The sequence below is a fragment of the Physeter macrocephalus genome, chromosome 5 (assembly GCF_002837175.3).
Source record: "Physeter macrocephalus isolate SW-GA chromosome 5, ASM283717v5, whole genome shotgun sequence".
NCBI lineage: Eukaryota > Metazoa > Chordata > Mammalia > Artiodactyla > Physeteridae > Physeter > Physeter macrocephalus.
In genome coordinates, this window is record NC_041218.1 from 18,386,345 (window position 1) to 18,408,149 (window position 21,805).

At 44.0% G+C, this 21,805-nt stretch overlaps 1 protein-coding gene and 2 long non-coding RNA genes across 5 annotated transcripts in view; 1 reads left to right on the top strand and 2 right to left on the bottom strand.

Moving 5' to 3' along the window:
- Positions 1 to 6: 6 nt before the first annotated feature.
- Positions 7 to 12,165, bottom strand: LOC114486272 (uncharacterized). Of its 2 annotated transcripts, none has more exons than XR_003679717.2 (3): positions 12,016 to 12,165; positions 11,528 to 11,806; positions 7 to 368 (listed from the first exon to the last, which is right to left on the bottom strand). It is a non-coding gene; the product is annotated as an uncharacterized lncRNA (long non-coding RNA). The 2 variants fall into 2 exon arrangements; XR_003679718.2 differs by lacking the exon at positions 7 to 368 and adding an exon at positions 2,700 to 8,043.
- The window catches only part of LOC114486273 (uncharacterized), a 70,220-nt gene continuing 60,219 nt past the window's right edge, over positions 11,805 to 21,805 (top strand). For both annotated transcript variants that reach the window (XR_008617314.1, XR_003679719.2), the window contains exon 1: positions 11,805 to 11,903. This is a non-coding gene — a long non-coding RNA (uncharacterized lncRNA). The remainder of the gene's footprint in view (positions 11,904 to 21,805) is intronic.
- Positions 20,710 to 21,805, bottom strand: part of LOC102984446 (cytosolic carboxypeptidase 3) — a 96,095-nt gene continuing 94,999 nt past the window's right edge. The window contains 1 exon segment of the mRNA XM_024128182.3: positions 20,710 to 21,421. Coding sequence (XP_023983950.1) covers positions 21,016 to 21,421 — 406 coding nt within the window. The 3' untranslated portion in view covers positions 20,710 to 21,015.

Genomic DNA, 21,805 nt, shown 5'->3' on the forward strand with positions numbered 1-21,805 from the left:
GGCATGTGGGATCCTCCCAGACCGGGGCGCGAGCCCGGTTCCCCTGCATCGGCAGGCGGACGCGCAACCACTGCGCCACCAGGGAAGCCCGAGTCCTGCTAATTTTTCACCAGCTTTCTCAGACTACTTCAGCCCACACTCTGATATAGCTGAAGGCCAAGATTATGCTCCCACTAGCTGTTTTATCCCAGAATGGTGCCTGATTCACAGTAGGAACTTTTTTTTTTTTTTGAGTGAATGAAAATGACACGTAGCGTCCTTTAGGTCCTGCATGTACTTATCTAACAAGACGGCAAACCTTCTTGAGGTGAGGGGCCGTGTTTTACGTCTCATATATACTCAGTGCTGGGATGGCTCCTCCGTGCTTCCTGTTGGGATGTGGACAGAGAGGTTAGGGGCTAGTCCTAGCTTCTTTGTTCTAAACACTTCCCAGTAAAACGATGTGGTTATTTGGTTGGAAAACCCTAGCGTACTCTTCTCTGGCTTCCTAAGAGCTTACCCTGTTTTGTTTTGGCTTTTAACAATCCTAGTATTCATGTTCTCACCACAATGAGCTTTTTAATTCCCTTTAGATGATAAGCCTGTGCTTCCTTCAGAGGGCAGAAGGGGACACTGCTGAGTCACTGTTGCTATTTTTAGGTGAAGTTTTTCCTGTTTATAATAAAGTAATGCATGTTGGTTGTAGAAAAGTAGAAAAATGCACGAAAGTATGGAGACGACTAAAAATCGTCTATAACTTCAAGGTTGTAGAAGTAACCACTCAACAGCACATTTCCTTCTATAATGTTGTTTTACGTAGTTGGGACCACGTAAATATATGGGCTTGTATTCCGCTTTGTAAACATCATTATAGCATTAATATTTACCTTTGTCACTAGAAGTGTTTCCTAAACAATATTTTTAATGGCTGCATTAGCTGTTCTGTTGTGTATGGTTTATATATTCTGTCTTACGATGTTGTTTTATAATATTAAAAATAATGCCACGGTGACTATGTTTGTGAATCAGTTTATCCTTTCACCAGCAGTTTAAGAGAGTACTTATCTCATCCTCCCAGATTGAATTTTCCTGTCTTTTCATCTTTGATAATGAAAAATGACACAGCATTGCTATACTGTTTCTTTTTAATGAGCAAGGTTTATCATTTTTTAAGTGTTTGTTGACCAGCTCTGTTTTTTTCTCTTGGGAGTGCTGTCATTTCCTTTTTTTTTTTTTTTCTTTCTATCATTTTCAGTTTTGGTTTCTGTTTGTCAGTGTATATGAGCTCTTTATAAATAAAGGCTGCTAGCCTTTTGCTGTCACAATGGTCATCGTAAAGCATAACCCTTTTGTGGCAGTGGGGCCCCTGGACCAAGACACAGATCTTGACTCTGAGTGAGTGTGTGGAGTGTGTTCACGCTTGTCACGGGAGAGCCCAGGGCAGCAGAGTCCCAGTTAGAGAAGCAGAAGAACACCCCAGACAGTGCATTCGAGGCAGTTTGTTTGCTTTTGTTGTTTAGTTTAAGCACCTCTGAAGTTTTCACATTGATGGGATGATGGCTGAAAGAGGCACAGACATAGTATCCTGATCTTCTAAATTATGTTCTTGCCACCTTCATGTTAAAAGAGTGAAACCGTCATGAGGTCATGTCTGAGGGAGGATTGGAGCTCTGGCAGATTGTCGCACTGAAAATCCCTCCGGCCGCCCAAGCCCCGAGTATAGGACACCTGGCAGGCAGAGAACGGGTGACCAGAGAGCTTTTCCCAGCATAGGTTTCACCCCTGGCCTGTCCCTTGACTGTAAGCAACACTTGAGAAGGGCTGATGGAGCGGGGAGGCCGGCTCTTGCCGCTGACACTGGCTTGTTTACTTCAGATGGCTGAAGGCCTACCACGTGCTCTCTTGAGTTGCAGAGTCAAAATGGACTTTGCAAACTGCTGCCCGTCGACCTTTGTTTCTGTTTTAGAGAAGGTCTGTAGCTTCCAGTCTCCAGCTCCCAAACACTTCTTTCTTTTATGCTAAAATATCTATCAGCTTAATCGTTATGTGGCTGCTGTATACAGATGTTGATCATACACTTATTTATAACTTCTGATTTGTCACTGCTCTAACCATGACTTCACATATTACATTTTCATCTTATCCCAACATACGAGAATCCCCACAAAACTCCTTTCTCTACATTGACTTAGCAAAAATACCCACTCCCAAATCACCCACCTCATTCTGTTTTTTTTTTTATTTAAATTTTTTTAAAAATTTATTTTATTTATTTATTTTGGCTGCATTGGGTCTTCATTGCTGCGTGCGGGCTTTCCCTAGTTGCAGCGAGCAGGGGCTACTCTTTGTTGCGGTGTAGGATGCCTTTCCTGGTCCTCAACTTCCAAAACCAAATCCTGGAATCCAGTAAAAACAATGCCTGCCCAGGCGTCCCCTTCTCTCTTCTCCTTAAAGAAGACCTTTTTTTACTCTTTTTTTTTGGATTGCTGGAATAGAAGCCAAGGTACCTCCCACAACAAGAGCAGGAAAGAAGAAAAAAGGTTCAATGTAAGGCAGAGCTGGGGGGACAGTTTTAGAGCACTGACATAGGAGAGATCCTGGAGCACAGGAAAATTGGAGGGTGGAGGAAGGGGCTTTTTTTTTTTAATTTATTTATTTTTGGCTGCGTTGGGTCTTTGTTGCTGCATGTGGGCTTTCCCTAGTTGCAGCAAGCGGGGGCTACTCTTTGTTGCGGCGCACAGGCTTCTCATTGCGGTGGCCTCTCTTTGTTGCGGAGCATGGGCTCTAGGCACGTGGGCTTCAGCAGTTGTGGCATGCGGGCTCAGTAGTTGTGGCGCATGGGCTTAGTTGTTCCGCGGCATGTGGGATCCTCCCAGACCAGGGCTCGAACCTGTGTCCCCTGCATTGGCAGGCGGATTCTTAACCACTGCGCCACCAGGGAAGTCCCTGTTTTTTCAGTTCATTCTTCCTGCCTGAACATCTAATGATATTTAGTAACAAGACTTTATATACAGCTGGGGCTTATTAAGTTTCTCGCCATTTTGCCCGAGTTCACCACCTGCACGCCTCTGTCCCGAATGGTGCCCCCGAGGGCGGCCTCCTGGAGCACCCTGCACTGTCGCTTATATCAGGGCACCGCTCATCCACCACTGGGAGATTCTGCTTCGTTCATCAAGTGTTTAATGAGCCCTTATAGGTGCCCATCGGAGAGGAAGGCAAGTTCCTGTAAGTGTCCCCTTCAGTCCGAGCTCCCCCTCCAGAGGGTGGGGACGAGACTCTGGAATGTTTGAATTCCTCGGCCAGGGAATGATACAGTGTGCTGTGCCTGCAGGTGTGTAAATGTCCTGGCGCTTGTTAACAAGGATGACTCTTGACGCCAAGGGCGCCCACTTTGCAGGGACAACATTAACAATAACTTGGCCTTCTCCTGCTTCCTTGGGATCAGGACTCCCCGGTGCTGTTAGTGCCGTGTCACTTCCTGGACCTCTTCTCCCGTTATTCCTGCTCTCCAGTCCCTCCCCCAGCTTCTGCCACGTTGGCTCCTTCCGCATTTTCCAAAAACTTTAGGCGAGCTCGGGACTTTGCACTTGCATTCCTTGCCTGGAGTGCTCTTCGATTATCACGTGTCTGCCTCCCTTGGGTCTCTGCTCAAAGGTCCCTTTCTCAGTGGCGCCATCCCTGGTCGGCATTTTGAAGCCGTAGCAGCCCCTCCGCGGCACCTGGCACCGCTCTCCCTGCGCTCCTTTCCTGCTCTTCCTCCTTGCTGTTTTCCACCATCTAACATGCTAAATGTTTTCTTTTGTCTTCCACCTACAACCCTCAGTAGAATGTAAACTTCATGTGGGCAAGGAATTTTATCTGTTAGGCAAATCAGACAAAAATCTATGGCTGCCCGTCTCTCTCAAAATCTGTCTTTAACTGTTATATCCGCAACACCCAGGACTACCTGGCACATTATGGGCACGCAGTAAGTATCCACTGAGTGACCTCTGAATGGTTTAGTGAACGTCAGCCATGTCACATAGAGCTTCCTAAATGCCTCCTTCTTTTTTTTTTTTTTTTTTTGCTGTACGCGGGCCTCTCACTGTTGTGGCCTCTCCCGTTGCGGAGCACAGGCTCCGGGCGCGCAGGCTCAGCGGCCAAGGCTCATGGGCCCAGCCGCTCCGTTGCATGTGGGATCTTCCCAGACCGGGGCACGAACCCGCGTCCCCTGCATCGGCAGGCGGACTCTCAACCACTGCGCCACCAGGGAAGCCCACCTCCTTCTATTTTTTTGACCTGAATCTCTGTCCTAGTTCTCCTCCTTCTGGTCCTTCTCTGTATTTTATTCTTCCCATTTCCTAAATGTAAGTTTCCTCAAGCTTGTCCCCTCTTTCTCAGACATGTATGTGCGCCTGTAGCTGGCTTCAGGCGTTGGACACTGTGAGGCCCTTGCAAGGATGGACTCAGGTGTGGTGAGTCGCCACCCCGCCACCAGCAGGAGCAGTTGCTGCCATGACCTGGCAAAACTTGGATGTTATAATTTTGCTGCTGTCAGACACTACACAGTTTGCAAGTTTTGTAGAACAGAAGCTTGAAAGAAAAACGGATGGGTTTTTAGTTTATCGGCCACAAATTCATCTCCCAGCCTTCCTTCTCATTAATGACTTAAGAAAGCTATAGGGGACCTTAGAGGGCAGAACTTGCTTTGAGAAGTCTTTGTGATCTCTGGAGGTGTCTAAGAAGGAATCTAGTTTGATTGAGGGCTTATTAATGATTAAATACTGACCTCAAAATCTTTTTGAGCATTTACCTTGTGCCAGGCCCTGTACTAAGCACTAAGCAGGTATTCTTAAGTTTCCAGCATGAGAGCACATTTAATGTTATTATCTTCACTTTCCAGAGGAGAAAACTGAGGCTTAGTGAGGCTCAGTAACTTCCCCAAGTGAGCCTGGTGAGGCCTGTCGGGCAGAATTGTGAAATCACTGTAAGAACCTGAGCTTTGTCTCCCGAGGTCTGGCCCTCACATGCATCATCCCCTTTAATCTTCACGGCTACAGTGTGTGGACATCACATTATTCTCCTCTTGTATGGGGGTGACACTGAGCTTAGACTTTGAAGCCGTGTGTCCTGGGTTCAAATCCCTGCTCTACCATTTACTAGCTACCTGAATGCCTCTCTGCCTAGTTTTCTCATCTGCAAAATGGGTATAATGATAGAACTTGTTTTGTAAATGTTATGCAAATTAAGTGAGGTGATTTATGTGCAGCATGTGGAACATTACCTAGTATTACTTAAATTATTATTATCATAGAGAGGAAACTGAGGCAGACACTAGTGCTGGAGTTCAGAACAGAGCTTCCCTGGAGGACCTGGACTCCAGGAAGCTGGCCTCACTGGTGGCTGGCGCCGACGACTCCGGGATGGTGTGAGGGACGTGGTGGTGAAGAGCGTGGACCTTAGCGCCGGACCACCGGGGTTCAGGCTGCTGTCCTGTCGCTCATAGCGCATGACCTTGGGCATGTCGTGAGCTACATCCCCGCCCTTAACGCGCCTGCGGGCCTGTCCCTGGGGGCTGTTGTGAGACTGAAGTGAGTTAATTTGATCTGCACAGGTGGACTGTGCTGCCTGCTCTGGTGCTGCGGTGGAGGCTGTGTGGTCCAGGGGAGAAAGGGGACACGAGGGAAGAGCAGGGCAGGGGCGGAGGGTGGGGCTGCGACGTGAATGGTGGGGAGCGAAGCCCGGGGAAGAAAATACGAGCGGAAGAAAGTCAGAAAAACAGAATCTGACAGAGGAGAGAGCCAGCTTGTCAGAGGGGGCCTCCAGCCCTGGCGAAAATCTGTCTAGCTGAACTCATTGAGCATGAGCGTGTTCTGGTTTGGGTGTGGCTCCTGACGAAAATAAAAAGGGAAGAAGAAAGGGAAATGTGTCATGTTTGCTTTGGCAGAAACGTGAGCTCAGGTTCTTACTTTTGAAAACGAGGCCACAGTGCTGTTTCCCAAATGTTGTAAGATGGAAGCAGCAGCCTGGGTTTCAGATGCCGCGTGGATGGCCGGGCCAGCAGTGGCTTTTTATGGAACACTGTGACGTCTGGATTTACTTAATTTTTCCATGTAAATAAAAACAGCTTGGCCAGCAGAAACATGACTACACCCTGAGACTGCAGCGTGGAGGCGGAGCACTCGCCGCCCCCCACCCCCAACAAGCTACTGCAATAGCCTGCCTCAGCGGCCCCAGTAATATTAACCTGCTGTTTGTCCAGTTGTCTTGTTGCTCATTAGCTCTGCTAGTAAGCAGATGATCCAGCTGGGAACAAAGGTCAAAAAAAAATTACCGCGGCGGGGGAAAAATCCTTAAAAATGAGGAAACGCCTGCACCTTGGGACCCATCCTCGTTTGGTTTTTACTGGGGGGCTTCACAGTGCAGTTTATGGGGGGCCAGGATTCACAGGCCCCAAGGCAGAGTGTGAAGACAAATAACAGTACCAGCAAAGAGTGACGGCCTTTGCTGCCACTCTCGATTGTGCTGCTTCCCGCGCTCTCTCCCGCGCTCACATGGAGAGTCACTGCCCCCCTTCTGCGGACGAGGCCAGGGTTTCCTCTTGCGACTCCAGCAATGGTACATGTTGGACGATTCCCTGAGTCACAGGCCCTGGGGAATCGGTAACATGCGGGGCAAAGCAGGGGCTTGCCTTCCTTGAGCTTGCACTCTGGTTGGGGAGACCAACACCAAACATGTATTTTTAAAAAGATGATTATAATTTTTGAAGAGATTTGGGAAGCAAATAAACAGGTTGATGTGAAGGAGAGAACCTGGTAGAAGGAAGTGATGGGTCTCCATTGGAGGGTCAGGGAAGGCCTGTCTGTGAAGCAGACATTTGATTTGAGGCCTGAGGGGTGTGAAAGAGCCAGGGGAAGAGCCTTCTAGAAACAGAGTGCAGTGGTTATAAATACCGGGTTGGGAGAGGAACAGACCAGGGGCTGGGTGACAGCCCAGTGACTGAGGGGACAGGACGAGGCTGGACTGGTAAAGGGACCTTGGAGGCCAGGGTGAGAGGTTTGGATTATATCCTCACTAGGTGCTTCATTAACTCAAGCCCCTGCTCCCCCGAACCTAAGGTGCGAGGCCCCAGGTGGTGGGGCTGAAGGTGCGGAGAGTTCCTGAACTGGGGTCGGAGCAGTGCCAGGCGTTGTCTCTGGCGGTTCTGCCCACTAACCCTGCTGTAAAACTGGTGAACGTAGTTTGCCCCCGGCAGTCAAAAGGAAAGAAGAGGAGGGAAAGGATGATAGATGGTCACTTAGACTTAGACCTTCAGTTTTGCAAAAGTTATTTTGAGAGTTGGCCAGAAAGGAGGCTAAGTTTTCTCGGACTTCACCTCCATCCCCACACAGGAGGATGCGGTTCTTACCTGGAGAGTTTGTAACGCATATGGAATGGCTTTGTAACTCACTAAAATAACTCAAAGAAAGCAAATCACAGGCAAACTGAGTGGCAGGTGCTATGGGGCCTCTCCCTCCATTCCTCAGGAAGTGAATCTTTCCCTGGTCACTCTTAGTGGGGTGCTGACTGAGGCCTGATGCTTCCTGGTGGGCGGGATGCTGCAGGAAGGGGCCGAGGTTGCTGCTCCTTTGTGTTCTCTGCTCTGCCAGGGTCTTTGCTGTTAGTACCTCCACCTCCCTACTGCGGCTGAGTGGGCAAAAGATCTGTGTCCTCACAGAAGAGCTGGGGATCGGGGGCGTCCCCTCCCAAAGTCTATTCAAGTCTAGATTTTTGGCTGATCAAGGTAGGTTGTATATTGGGACTCAGAAAGTGAGGCGGCCCCAGTGGCCCAGCCCAGGTCACAAATCTAAACCCAAGTCTGCCTGCCTGGGAAACACCTGTCAAGGAACCCTAGCATACACCAATCACAGTCTTCCAGCAGCTTGAGCCAGCTCACCTTCCCCAGGAAATAGGACCTGCTGGCTATGAGGTCGAGGCTTCATCATAAGCCACGTTGCCTCTTCTAATGCTCTGTCCCACATCCCTGGAAAGAATGCTCCACCGCTTGCGAGGCGCCATGCTCCCTGGATCTGTGGATTGTTTTCCCTTGAATGAAGGAATGAGTAAACTCATTACTAAATTATTTCAGTTCTGTCATTTTGACAGGGCTGAGACAGCTGAGGTGGTGTGAGCCCAGGTGAATAGAATAAAGCCCTGCAAAAAGTCTCAGTTTCTGCGAGAACATACTGTGCACGCATGTGAAGATTAAACTTCCAAAGATATTTATTATATTAATTAATTCACCTTAAGCTGTAGTTCACTTGAAGAGGCCTAAGGCAGGCTAGAGTCACTGAGGTCATTGCAGTGTCCAGCTCCCAGGTAGAAATAACTGAGGGGAAAGTGAGCCCAATAGAACAGAATGGCAGGGGTACTGGATGGACAGCTCAGAGAGCAGAATGTCTCAGAAAAGCCATGTATATGAAGTTAATACACCATAAAATTGGTGTTATAATTCAGTGGAAGAAAGGGTTTTCCATTGACTAATACTGAAGCAATTGATTAGTTAAAACAGAAGAAAACTATTTTAGGGCCTCCTCTCACTCCACATACCAAAATAAATTTCACATGGGTCCAATAGTGAAATGTAAGGAACAAACAGACAAAAGATGAAAAAAGATCTAGAAAAAAGTAAATATTTGATTTATGAATGAGAAAGAATGCTCTGAGCTTAAAAACAAATTGAAACTACAAAGAAAAAAGCAGTACAGATTTAACTATTAAAATATACATTTCTGTACAACAAAATGTAAAATTAAAAGTCAGTGAGCATGGAGGGCTTCCCTAGTGGCACAGTGGTTAGGAATCTGCCTGCCAATGCAGGGGACACGGGTTCAAGCCCTGGTCCGGGAATATCCCACATGTCACAGAGCAACTAAGCCCGTGCGCCACAGCTACTGAGCCTGCACTCTAGAGCCCGTGAGCCACAACTACTGAGACCTTGCACCACAGCTACAGAAGGCCACACGCCTAGAGCCTGTGCTCTGCCACAAGAGAAGCCACAGTACCCCAACGAAGAGTAGCCCCCGCTTGTCACAACTAGAGAAAGCCGGAGCACAGCAAAGAAGACCCAATGCAGCACCCCCCGCCAAAAAAAAAAGTCAGTGAGTATGGAAAAATATCTGCAACAAACATGAAATGGTTAATATACCTAATATAACAAATGTTCATGCAAACAGATAAGAAAAACATTAATCTCCATAAAAATGGACAAGGCATATGAAGAGATATTTCACACAAGAAGAAATGCAAAATAGTTAACTGTAAAAAACTCTTGTTTATTTGTACCCTCCACCAAATGTGTGAGGGTTTTTCCCCACCAAGGAAGTCTCTGTGACACCTGGATGTCCTATAATTTAACTTAATTCTGACACTATCTACCTGGAGATAGCATCACATCCCACAGGTTAAGGGGTCAGTACCACAAGCCAAGAGCTGCCCCCCCGCCAGTGCAAGTCTAGGATAACTTCGAGTTTCCCATGACCCCCTCCTTGGGTTTGATTAATTTGCTAGAGTGGCTCACACAGAACTCAGGAAAACAGCGTACTTACTAGAATACTCATTCATCATAGAAGGATACAACTCAGGAACAGCCACCCAGAAGATGCATAGGGCAAAGGGTGGGGGGAAGGGTCGTGGAGCTTCCGTGCCCTCTGTAGGCCTGTCACCCTCCTGGCACCTCCGTGTGTCCACCAACCCAGAAGCTCTTGACCCCTGTACTTCAGGGACTTTTATGGAGGTTTCATTACATAGGTATGATTGATTGAATCATTGGCCACTGGTGATTGAACTCAGTCTCCAGCCACTCTCACCTCCCTAGAGGTTGGGGGCTGGGGTGGTGGTTTTCCCTGGCAGCCGGCCCCATCCTTAGCGACTTGCCAAAAGTCGAGTCATTAACAACTCAGAGGTGGTTGAAAAGGGTTTGTAATGAATAAAAAAAAGACAGCTTTACCTCTATTCTCACTTAGGAAATTCCAAGGGTTGTAGGAGCTCTGTGCCAGAAATGGGGACAGAGACCAAACACATATTTCTTATTATAAAACACTCTTATCACATTAACTAACATGAAAAAAAGTCTATACCTCGTGTAATGTAATCAAAGATATGCCAAGTAAAATAACCTATAAGTTTCCCTATTAAAACTGCAGCTAAAAACACTGATATCAAGAGTGCAGTAAAACTGGCATTTTCATATAATGATGGTGGATGTGAAAATTCTTAGAAACATTCTGGGAGGCAGTATGGCAAAAGGCACTAAAAACCCTAAAATCATCATACCTTTTGGCCAAGTAATTCCACTTATGAGTCTACCCTAAGGCAGCAATCAGAAATGCAATCAATGATTTATATACAGGAATGTTCATCACAGTGTTACTTTGGCAAAAAATAAGAAGCAACCTGAATGCCCAACATTAGAATCAAATTATGACATATCAAGATACTAAAACTCTATGCAGCCTTTAGAAGAACCAGGTCTGAAATCACACTTTATAGTATGACTGCAAGAAAGAGACTAAAGAATTGTTCTAAAATGTTAATGTTTGCCCTGATTATCTCTGGGCATTACGGGTAAGAGTTCCTTTCTTTTTGCATTAAAAATATTTCCAGAATCATGTGCTATATTTATGTAAAAGTGAAATTTAGAAAACGAACAATCTTAGTGATTAGATAAAGCAGGGGGTTAGCTGGAAAGAGTGTTGAGAAAGGGGAATATACAAAATCAAAAGGAGAACGTCCTATGCACGGATTCGGGACTTTGGGAGAGATGAGGTTTAGGAAGAAGATACTGAAAAATGCATTTCAGCTGTCATGAGGGAGGAAGGAAGGACGAATCACATACATGTATTTATCTCTTCCCAAAGAGCCTTTGATTTTACAGGTGAAGCAGCATACTGGAAATTATTAGGGAAATAGCCCACGTTAAAAAAAAATTTTTTTTAACATCTGCACCACCTGAAGTAAAGTCCCACCATGAATTTCCATCAAGGTGTGAAAAGCAATGTAGTCTAATAACATAGGGTCTGAAAATCTCTTAGACCCTCTTGTCTTCTTTCTGAGTCAAGAACACAGGTCTTTCTGACAATCTTAGTCCACAGTGCGTATTTTAAGAACTCATGGTGTTTCCTGTAACTACCAGTTTAGCTACTGCGAGTCAGTGATCTGCTTTCGTTTGGTGGCCTATTTCTGATGAAGAATCCACTTCATGCGTCACAAACCATTATTTGTACAGACTCGATGCAAGACCCTGCTGCCCACAGTTCTCCCCTGCATTTCTAACCAGTTATACTGGCAGTACCTGCACCACTTCTGAGGCCAGAGTCGCACAGGGTGATGCTGAAGGGAGTAGGGAGAAGGAGGGAAGAGCAGAGCTCACGAAGGTGGGTCTGTCTGAGGGGGAAGGTCCCCAGACCCTGACTACCAGTCGTTTCCCCGGGCCCATGGCTAGAATGCAGGGTCTGAGAGGAAAGCTGACTTGTCTTGCAGAGAGGCAGGCGTCTGGGCAAGCTGTGGGGCATGTAGGGTAGGTACTCACCAAAAAGAAGATGCAGAACCCACAAAACACTCATAAAGAGGAGGAGCAGGAAGTCAGGTTCGCTTGATTCTTCTCTCTCGCTGCCTCCTAATGTCAGGTTCCAGAAACGAGGCCGGTGGAGACGGGAACGATGCAGCCCCGAGCATAAGCCCCGAGCTTATGACTGGCTGGCAGGCGCAGTTGTGCCTAAGTAAACAGCTCTCTGAACTTTGTCACATTTGTGCTGACTGATGACACTATCCCCTGATTTCACTTTCATTTCTTGCCGGTGTCTCCTGACTTTTCAGAAAGAAAGAATGTAAACAACATTGTTGTTCCCCAAACCGGCCACTTTACCCACACCTGAACCAACCAACCAGTGGACTTAAAGAGGCAGGTAAGTGTCTTGATTATTTCACACCACAATTCCAGAAAGGAAACTGGCCAAGACACTCTCAAAACTCCTAATGTTTTAAACCAAGATAAATACAACCTAGAATCTTACTCACAAGGGACCCTCAAGATCATCTGGTCTGAGATCCCAGACCCAGGTCACCACTGGGGAAGAAGTTATGCATCTGTCCCCTCCTTTTCAGAAATCAGCTTTGTAGGATGACTGGGCATCCCTGGACACAAAACCTTGTCGTCTTAGTGTCCTCACCAGGGTGTTTAGGCCCATGCTGGAACAGCTGGAATATCTCTTATTTCAAAATAAGAGCAGAACGGAGCTTTTATTTTTGTAATCATAGGGACTCCCAGCCAGAGTTTAAAAATTGCTTTCTATGCTCACATGACCAGCTGGAAATTCCAATTTGGGGTTAAGCTCGGTTAAGTCAGGAGACAGCTACCTAGTAGTATTGCTGAATCCTTCAGGGTTTCTCTTCCCCTCCCTGGCTTTCCCTCAAATGAGTTCTTTGAACTGCTACATTTTTTCCCCTTTGCAGTTCTTTTAAACTCAAACCTTAGAAAGAGGTGATGTAGGTGATGTGATCTAATAGGAAGGAAGAACAGAAACTCTGGGTTCAAGGAGCTCTGCTACAGATTAGTAAATTATTTAACCTCTCTGAGCATCAGGGTCTCATGTGTAAAATGGAAACAATACCTACTATGCATGGCTGTTGTGGAAATTGGAGATAATGCATGAAGGTTCTTAGTACAGTACTGGGCACACAGTAATGGTAGCTGTTATTATTAAAAGCAGAATTTCTGAATATCTTGTCTAGCCTTCATAATAATGCCTTCAAGGCAGAGATAAAATTAATTTTTTGGTACTGGTATAACTAGTCACGCTGAAACCTGAACACTGGTGAATGAAGTGACACAATATAGAAGAGATAGAAGTATACATTTAAGAATTTTATTTGAAGTTAGAATGCACATAGTTTTTAAAGAGTCAAGAATTTGTCAAAGTTTGTTATAGAAAACAGTAGTCCCACACTAGCACCTTCTTCTTCTCCAGGGTAAGCACCTCATCTGTTTTACCTGATTCTTTAGGTATTTACCTCTGCTCTGTAAGTAACATGCTGATAATGGTACTTCTTGATTTTTCGGTTTCCGGCATAATCTTTTGACTCTCAACTATAGAAGATGAAGATGTAGCTTTCTTCTTCCTGACCCATGTTCCACAAGTCCTAATTCCCTCTTCCAAATTGGTTATTATTTTGTTTAAATTGGTACTCAGTGTCTACAATATTATAACTATGTAAATACCATATATAGTAGCTGAGCCACACAGAAAATGATGATTTCTTTTCCTTTCCTGCATCATTTTTTGTCTTTTTCTGGAGATGATACTCGCCTTAACTTTTTGTTTGTTTGCTTGGTTTTCTGTGTACTTAACACTAACCCAACCCTTAAATCTTCGTAATATCTTTTTTCAAGGAATTTGTAGGCAGGGTACTTGATCTCTTCCCAAGATAGTCTCCCCCGGAGCCTTCCCAACAAGTCTGGGCTGATATACAGCTGTCATCCTGGCATTTCATTTCACTACCACCATCCTGGGGTTCTCATTGCTTCTCTCCAATGTTGGATCTCATATTTCCTGCGTCAGAAGCTTTTCTTGATCTATTCTTTATTCTATTCTTAAATTTGATCAAAGCTAGAAGAGTATAGAATTTTAGGTTAAAAATAATTTGCCTTTATAATTTTGAAAGTCTTGTTCCATTCCATCTAGCTTTCACTAGAAGTTGAGAAGTTTAAAGCCATTCTGCTTTCTAGCTTCTAAAATGGCCTCCTCTCCTAGTCTCATCCTTGTAGCTTTGTCTTAAAAGATAAAACTGTTATTTTAGTAGGTTTTTGAGAAGGAGCATGTGTGTCCTTCTCAAAAGTTTTTTTAAAAAAAGGATAAATATATGTCTAAATATGTGTCCAGTTTGCCATTTTTTACTGAAAGCCTAATTTTTTTTTTTTTAAAACCCTTGGAGGGCTCTTTTTAGCTGTCTCTTTCACTGGTTCCCTCTGACAACATAGTGGTCCTCTAGTAGAGTTTGTCGCTCTTATCAAGCTACTAGCCTCCTCTTAATTGCTAACCACCCAAGTCTCTGTTGTTTTTGACAGCACCCTTAGGCTGGAACTTCTCCACATTCTGTTCCAAACAAATCAGTATAGGTAGGGAGAACTTCAGAGCTCTTAGTTCTTATGGAATGCCTCTCCTCCTGGGGCAAACTATCTGAGCCACAGCTGTGGAGCTGGGGGTGGAGACAGTGATCCACTTCTTCTAGAGTGACACCTCTGCTTTTTGAGTGTGGTGCTGGGTGGGGTGGTAGCCGCTGATCTTTTTACCCTGCATGGAACCTCCAACTTATGAACAAGCTTGGGCGAAGGTGACTGGGACTCCAGCTTCTTGGCCTGCTGAATCTGGGGAAGAGCCTTTGTCTTGTCCTCCACCCAGCCCTCTGGTTGGGTAGAGGACAGGAGGCTCTGACCTCTTGGTTGTACTTGCCTGGAATTTAGCCTCTGAAATAAAGGTAGGGGCATGAGAAATGCTAGCAGCCTGCCTTGCCTGGGGAGATACCATAGCCCTTGACTGGGAGCTTTGGGAGTGCTATTCCTGTGTCCTTGGTCACACACTTGCGAGAGTGGAGTTTCCCTCATGCTGAACTGGGGTGAAGGGAGAAATGGGTTGTGGCTTAAGTGCCACAAACTCTCACTGCTCTTACTGAGATTTCTTGAATAAATGTTTCTTCACTTGTTGTGTGCCCTTAGGACAATTTCTAAAGACTTAATTTTTTTTAAAAAAACAGTTTTGGTATTCTCACTGGGGAGTGGATGGAGGATTCTCTCAGGTTGCAGTTCTAGAAGTGGACTTGTGCCCCTTTATTGTTTTTTAAAGGGAAAAGTTTTAACTTCATATAATCTAAAGACATTTAGATAGCAAAGGGTATCATGAACAAATCCGAAATGACAAATTTCAGAAAATTACAAAATAAGAAACAAATGTTTGTACATTTCAAGTCCCTTAAATTAATCTGTGAACTTAGAATGTAACTAATAAAAATACTGGTAGGTTTAACTGGGAATATCTTTGTTGTTTAGGTTTTTGTTTTCTTGAAGCTAAGAAAATGAATAAAAATTTATTGAGGTAAATATTAAGCTACTTATACAGAGGTTTTTTTTTTTGTTTTTTTTTTGTTTTTTTTTTTGCCTGAGGCGCATGGCATTTGGGATCTTAGTTCCCTGACCAGGGATCAAACCCACACCCCCTGCAGTGGAAGTGCGGAGTCTTAACCACTGGACAACCCGGGAAGTCCTATAGATTTTTAATAGATAAATTGTAATAGTCTTTTTTTTCCCCTTTGTTTCATATATCTCAACCTAGTTTTGTAAAACATTGATGATGGTTTAAATAATAGTAAAAATACAGTACTATATCTTCTAATTCTAGGGTGCCTAATGAAATGGAAATAATGTATCACAATTAAATTAAAACCATATATATTTAAAAACACTCTTAGGAATCATAGTTCTATCAAACAATAAGAAAAAAAACAAAGAACCAATTACATAACAGCAGTTAAACTAAATAGAGGTAAATTGAAATTACTTTTAAAGAGAGAAAAACAAAACAAAACAAAACACCAGATGTCCTGCAGTGCGTGTGGATGTTGTGGAGTTGGCTGCTTTGAAATCTGAACTGAACCTGCATGGGACCCTGGATCCCTTATGGTGACCTCATGGCTTAACTCTCCTCCTTCCTTTGAAAAGGGAGAAGTTGTCATTATCTGTATGACCTTCTCTAAAGAGAGCAGGTAAACTTATCACCTGCAGCACAGTTTCAGTAAGAGAGTTTAAGGGATCCCTTTATCATTTACAGCCTGTTTTATTCCTGTGTAATACTTTTTCAAGCATTTTTCTTTTTCTGGTTCTTCAGTTCCCACACTCTTTCTGTCCCTAATCTTGGGAAGGCAGGGTTAGGTTTTCCTACAGATGAGTGTTTTCATCCAAACCATCCATTATTTCCCTTTGAAGTTGTTCTACATTTTTTCTGAGATGCCTTTGGCATTAATTGGTTGGGACTGGAAGGATTTCGATTCCTTTTTGACTGGTCGTGTATGTTCTTGAAGATGAGCCATTAGCACACCATGATGTGAGAGTTAAGGAACTTCACTTTTTGATTCGTTTTGAGAGGTCTGCTGTGTCCTCAAGTGAAGAGGTGGACCCTTCCACATTTCTATTAAGTGTTGCCTAACACAGACTTTGTACCCTTAGAGGACTGGCCTCTATGAAAGGCAATTTGAGGGCTTCGTAGTTTTGTGTAGACTCTAATCTTTTCACTGACATAACGGCAGAAAAACTTCTTTACCCAGGGCAGAAAAACTTTTGACTAGCTCATTACTCCTCCTTACAGTATGTTGGCTTCTTACTAAAAAAAAATAAATCATAGCAGCACATACTGAAGGAAAACCCAAAGGGCTTTGCCTCAAGTAGTCAAATAACACTATCAGAGCACTGCTCCAGGAGCCTCCGGACAGCTAGTTCTGTGGCAGTCTGAAGGTCCTCCATGGCTCCAAAGACACTAACGCTGGGTCTCTGGCTGTTAGTATGTCATGGACCACAACTGCCTGCTTCTACCCCTGTGGAGCGTTGTACTTCCAAAACAAACAAGTACCTGGCAACCAGGCCAGACCATTGGTGGGGCAGGGCAAGTGAGGTCTGGTTGAATGAAACGTTACACTCTTTGTTCTGTTCACTGCCGCACACATAGAAAGTGAGGTTTGTACTGTGCGTTGGGGAAAATGTAAAAGGCTGACTGTAGCCAGAGGAGACTAACCCATGAGCTCTGGCCACTCTGAGCCCCACCTGATGTTGCGTAAAACTAGGGGATTAGAGTGGTGTCATGCTGTAACCCATTGTCTGAACACAAGCACGTCAGGGCATAATGGTGAGACATGCTGAAGCAGAGGACTCACATGCCCACGTTCCTGGGTGAGGCTCCTTCTCCTGATTTGGAGTTTCCTTCTGTAGCCTTGAAGCCTGATCCTGCCTACAGAGGTTCCAGGGATCTCTCTTCTCTGTAGGCTCGCTTGAGCCTGTGTTGGTCAGTGCAGACAAGCTGGGTCAGAGAAATGAAGAGCCTCCCCAAAGGTATTTCCTCACTGATCTGGAGTTCAATTACAAGAACTCAGGAGACATCAAGAAGAACTGTCGATGTTTCACATTTCATGTATTTTCAGTGGAGTCTTGTCGTAGTTCATTCCAGGTGTTCTCAGGTGGGGTGACTCTTTTACCCTGGTGCCTTCCCTCATGTGGCCCTGCCGTCTCGGCACAAGTCATCTTCAGAACTGTGGTTACCTCTGTAGAGGGAGTACTTCATTCTGTCAGCTGACTTTGCTATCGTTTATTTCTTTAAACAAAATCTCGCTCTCCTAGTCCCTCTCTAGTAGATTCAGGCCCAGAGCCTCTTTTGTCCATCACGCAGGACTCGGACATGAACAGTTCTTTCCACACAAACTTTTCCCAAAGAAGAAAGGGTAGAACAATCTGCAGAAACTGGTCTGGGAATCCTGGAGGGTGCCTAAGAACGTGGAGAATAGAGGCTCTTACCAGGCTTGGAGGTGAGGGGTGAAGATGGCCAAATGCTTTATGAAATACTTGTTTCTTTGTTTATAGTTTATTTATTTGAAAGAGAAATTGCCAATTAGGAGTTTATGTTTCTGAAAGTAAAGAATTCAGCTATGATAGTATAGGAGATCTTTGTGTGAAAAAAATGACTTAAGTAAACCCCTTTTATATGCAGAAAGGATGCTCACCCTTCCGGGATAAAAACGAAATATAACTTTTTTTGGTGATGTTGGGCAGATCGTCCTTATCTTAAAGCCTAATTATAAAAGAACAATTTAGTGATGTCAGGATGAAAGCTCCAGAGTTAGTGTATGTCTTTTTTTCCTATTATAAAGCCCTTCTGCCTGGGTCAGTAGCATCAGTGCCGACTCAGTTACCCAGGCTCCTTGAGGCATCACTGCTGTCGTGTGGAGAACCAAAGGTGATACAGAATCTGGGTCATGTCTGCAAAGAGGATGGGGTCACAGCACATACTCAGCCTCCTATCACAGTGGTCTCCGATTTTAAAGGATTTTTTTTTGGCTGGACATGGAATTCAGGTTTGTCAATACCACACTGTTTTGATTAATGTAGCTTTATAGGTAAGTCTTTTAAGTCTTGTAGTCAGATAATATCAATCCTCTGACTTCTTCTTCCCTTTCAGTATTGTGTTGGTTATTCTGAATCTTTAATCTTTCATTTTTAAAAAAAATAAATAAATTTATTTATTTATTTTTGGCTGGATTGGGTCTTCATTGCTGCACGCAGGCTTTCTCTAGTTGCGGCATGCGGTGGCTACTCTTCATTGTGGTGCGTGGGCTTTCTCATTGTGGTGGCTTCTCTTGTTGGAGAGCACGGGCTCTAGGCGCATGGGCTTCAGTAGTTGTGGCACGTGGGCTCAGCAGTTGTGGCACGTGAGCTTCAGTAGTTGTGGCTCACGGGCTCTAGAGTGCCGGCCCAGTAGTTGTGGCGCGCAGGCTTAGTTGCTCTGCAGCATGTGGGATCTTCCCAGACCAGGGATCGAACCCATGTCCCCTGCATTGGCAGGTGGATTCCCAACCACTGCACCACTGGGGAAGTCCTAATCCTTTTATATAAACTTTAGAATCAAGTTTGTTGACAATTTGCTATAATTTTGATTGGGATTTCATTGACTCTATAGATCAAGTTGGAAAGAACTGACATCTTGACAGTAGTGAGTCTTCTTATCCATATACATGGACTGTCTCTCCATTTATTTAGATCTTTGATTTCTTTCATCAGAGTTTTGCAGTATTCCTCATATAGATCTTGAACATATTTGATTTATACCTAAGTATTTGAATTTTCGGTGCCAATGTAAATGGTATTGTGTTTTTAATTTCAAATTACAGGATTCATTGCTGGTATATAAGATAGCAATTTACTTTGGTATATTAACTTTGTATCTTGCAGCCTTGCTATAATTGCCTATTACTTCCAGCCCGTTTTTTTTTGTTGTTGATTCTTTGGGATTCTCTACATAGATAATCATGTATTCTGTGAACAAATAGAGTTTTATTTCTTCCTTTTATTTCCTTGTCTTAATGAATTACCTGGGGCTTCCAGTATGATGTTGAATAGGAATGGGAGAGCAGATGCCTTTGCCTTGTTTCTGATCTTAACAGGGCAGTATCTTGTTTCATCATTAAGTATGATCGTGAGTTGAAAATTTTTTGGTAGATATTCTTTTTTTGTTTGTTTGTTTGTTTTTATTTATTTATTTTTTTTTGTGGTATGCGGACCTCCCTCTGCCGTGGCCTCTCCCGTTGCGGAGCACAGGCTCCGGACGCGCAGGCCCAGCGGCCATGGCTCACGGGCCCAGCCGCTCCGCGGCATGTGGGATCCTCCCAGACCGGGGCGCGAACCCGGTTCCCCTGCATCGGCAGGCGGACGCGCAACCACTGCGCCACCAGGGAAGCCCCGGTAGATATTCTTTATCAAATTGAGGAAGTTTCCCTCCATTCTTACTTTGCTGAGAGTTTTAAATCATGAATCGGTGTGGGATTTTGTCAAACTCTTTTTCTGTATCTATTGATGTTATCATATAGTTTTTCTTCCTTATTCTGTTGATGTGATGGATTATATTGATATCTGAAAGTTAAACCAGCTGTGAATACCTAGAATAAAGCTGACTTGACTGTGGTGTATAATTATTTTTATACATTATTGACTTCTATTTCTAATATTTTGTTGAGTATTTTTGCATCTATGATCACAGGAGATATTGGTAATTTTCCTTTCTTATAATATTTTGTCTGGTTTTAGCATTAGGGTAATGCTGGCCCCATAGAATATGTTAGGAAGTAGTCCTTCTGCTTCTGTCTTCTGGAAGAGATTGTAGAGAATTGGTATAATTTCTTTCTTAAATTCTTGGGAGAATTCATCAGTGAACTCATCTGGGCCTGGTGATTTCTCTTTGGCAGGTTATCATTATTTTTTAAAAATATTTATTTATTTGGGGGCACTAGCTCTTAGTTGCAGCATGTGGGATCTTCATTGCCTGATCCTCATTAGCCTCATCCTGTAACGCATGCCACTGTTGACCTGCAACTACAGGCTGATTGACTGTTTTCTCACTGCATCCATCTCGACTTATTTGCCTGACATACCTGTTTCTCTGCAGTGTCCTTTAGGAATCTCACCAGTACTCACTGTCTTATGAGTGACAAACTGTGAGGTGCTCCACTTGCTTTCACATTGAATAAATGGCTGGAGATGTACACTCTTCAGCTCTAACAGAAACTGCACATCTAATCTTTTACACTTTTTCTAAATTTTGAGAAGTAAAATGACTATTTAAACAGTAATCTATGCATTTTTCTGCCATTTTGTGTCAAACTTTTCCTCTGTGCAATTAGCACCTTTTAATATGTAGTATTTTCTCTAATTATTGGAGATACACAACTTAGTACTTTACTATGCACTGTCTTATTCTGCAGTTATTTTAGTCATGTATGTTTTATATGTACAATTATACAGTAGTAAAAATACAGGAATGTCTTTTATATCACTGGTGGTTTCTCACACACTGCAGACACGATGTTTGTTGACTGATTCATTAAAGTGCCTAGTAGGGACATTAATGTCAGTGATAGTACATGTCATTCCTTCCTTGAGGTCTTAGTCTTTTGGTGTTGTATGAATAAGTCATTTCAGAAGAAATCAAAAGTTCTCAGATTTTTTTTTCATCTTGACAAAAATTAAATATAAATATCAGAGTGATTTTTAATTTTCTATATTTTCTCTGGATTTCCTTTTAACTCTCTGAAAGATGTTCCAACTAAAGAAGATGGAATATCTAAAATCTGTAGTTTAGTACATGCACATGAACATGTAGGGGGTGGGATAGGGATAGAAGGACCAGGAGGGCTTTTCTTTTTCTTTCTTTTTACTGTGTAAGCGTATGTTATCTTTCATCCACAGTTTTCAAAAAGCAGCATAAAGCTAGATTATTTGTCCCTTTGCAATTTCAAACGAAAGGTGGGTTGTCCATCCTTCTTTTTTGGTTGCTCTCCCTTATTTTTAGTTGGATGGGGGGCTGTTTGCATAGAGTCTTGCTGGTTGGATTCTTCAGCTTGCAGACTCTTGTCTGCATCCTTCTCAGAACTTGAGGGAGTAGTCTCCCATTTGCTGCTGTCAGGTTTCATGTATTTAGTCTTTGTGGCCTTGACTCGAGAATGTTTTTTCCTCTTCTTGGGCCCTTTGAGAGGTGACAAACTTTCAAATGACTTCTGGGACACAGACTGGAGCCATTCTGAGGTGCTTACCATAAGAGTCCTTTGGCTTATCAAAGGGGCAGTTCTTGGTGGTGTCCAAGATGTGCTGTATTTCTTTATGTAAGTAGATGGGTTTAGTCTAGGAAAGAAATGAAATATGTGAGTTTTTGCCCAATATGTACCATAAGTATTTGTAGTCCTTAGGTATTGTAATAGTATAAATCATATTTTTTTTCCTTTTGGTGAAAAAAGGAAAAAAATCAATATTGCTGATTTTTTTTCTTCCATTCTCCCTTAATACTCTTACCTTTATTTCTGTCTTTTGTGTGTGTGTGTGTGTGTGTGTGTGTGTGGTTTGAGGGCCTCTCACTGTTGTGGCCTCTCCCGTTGCGGAGCACAGGCTCCGGACGCGCAGGCTCAGCGGCCATGGCTCACGGCCCTAGCCGCTCCGCGGCATGTGGGATCTTCCCGGATCGGGGCACGAACCCGTGTCCCCTGCATCGGCAGGCGGACTCTCAACCAC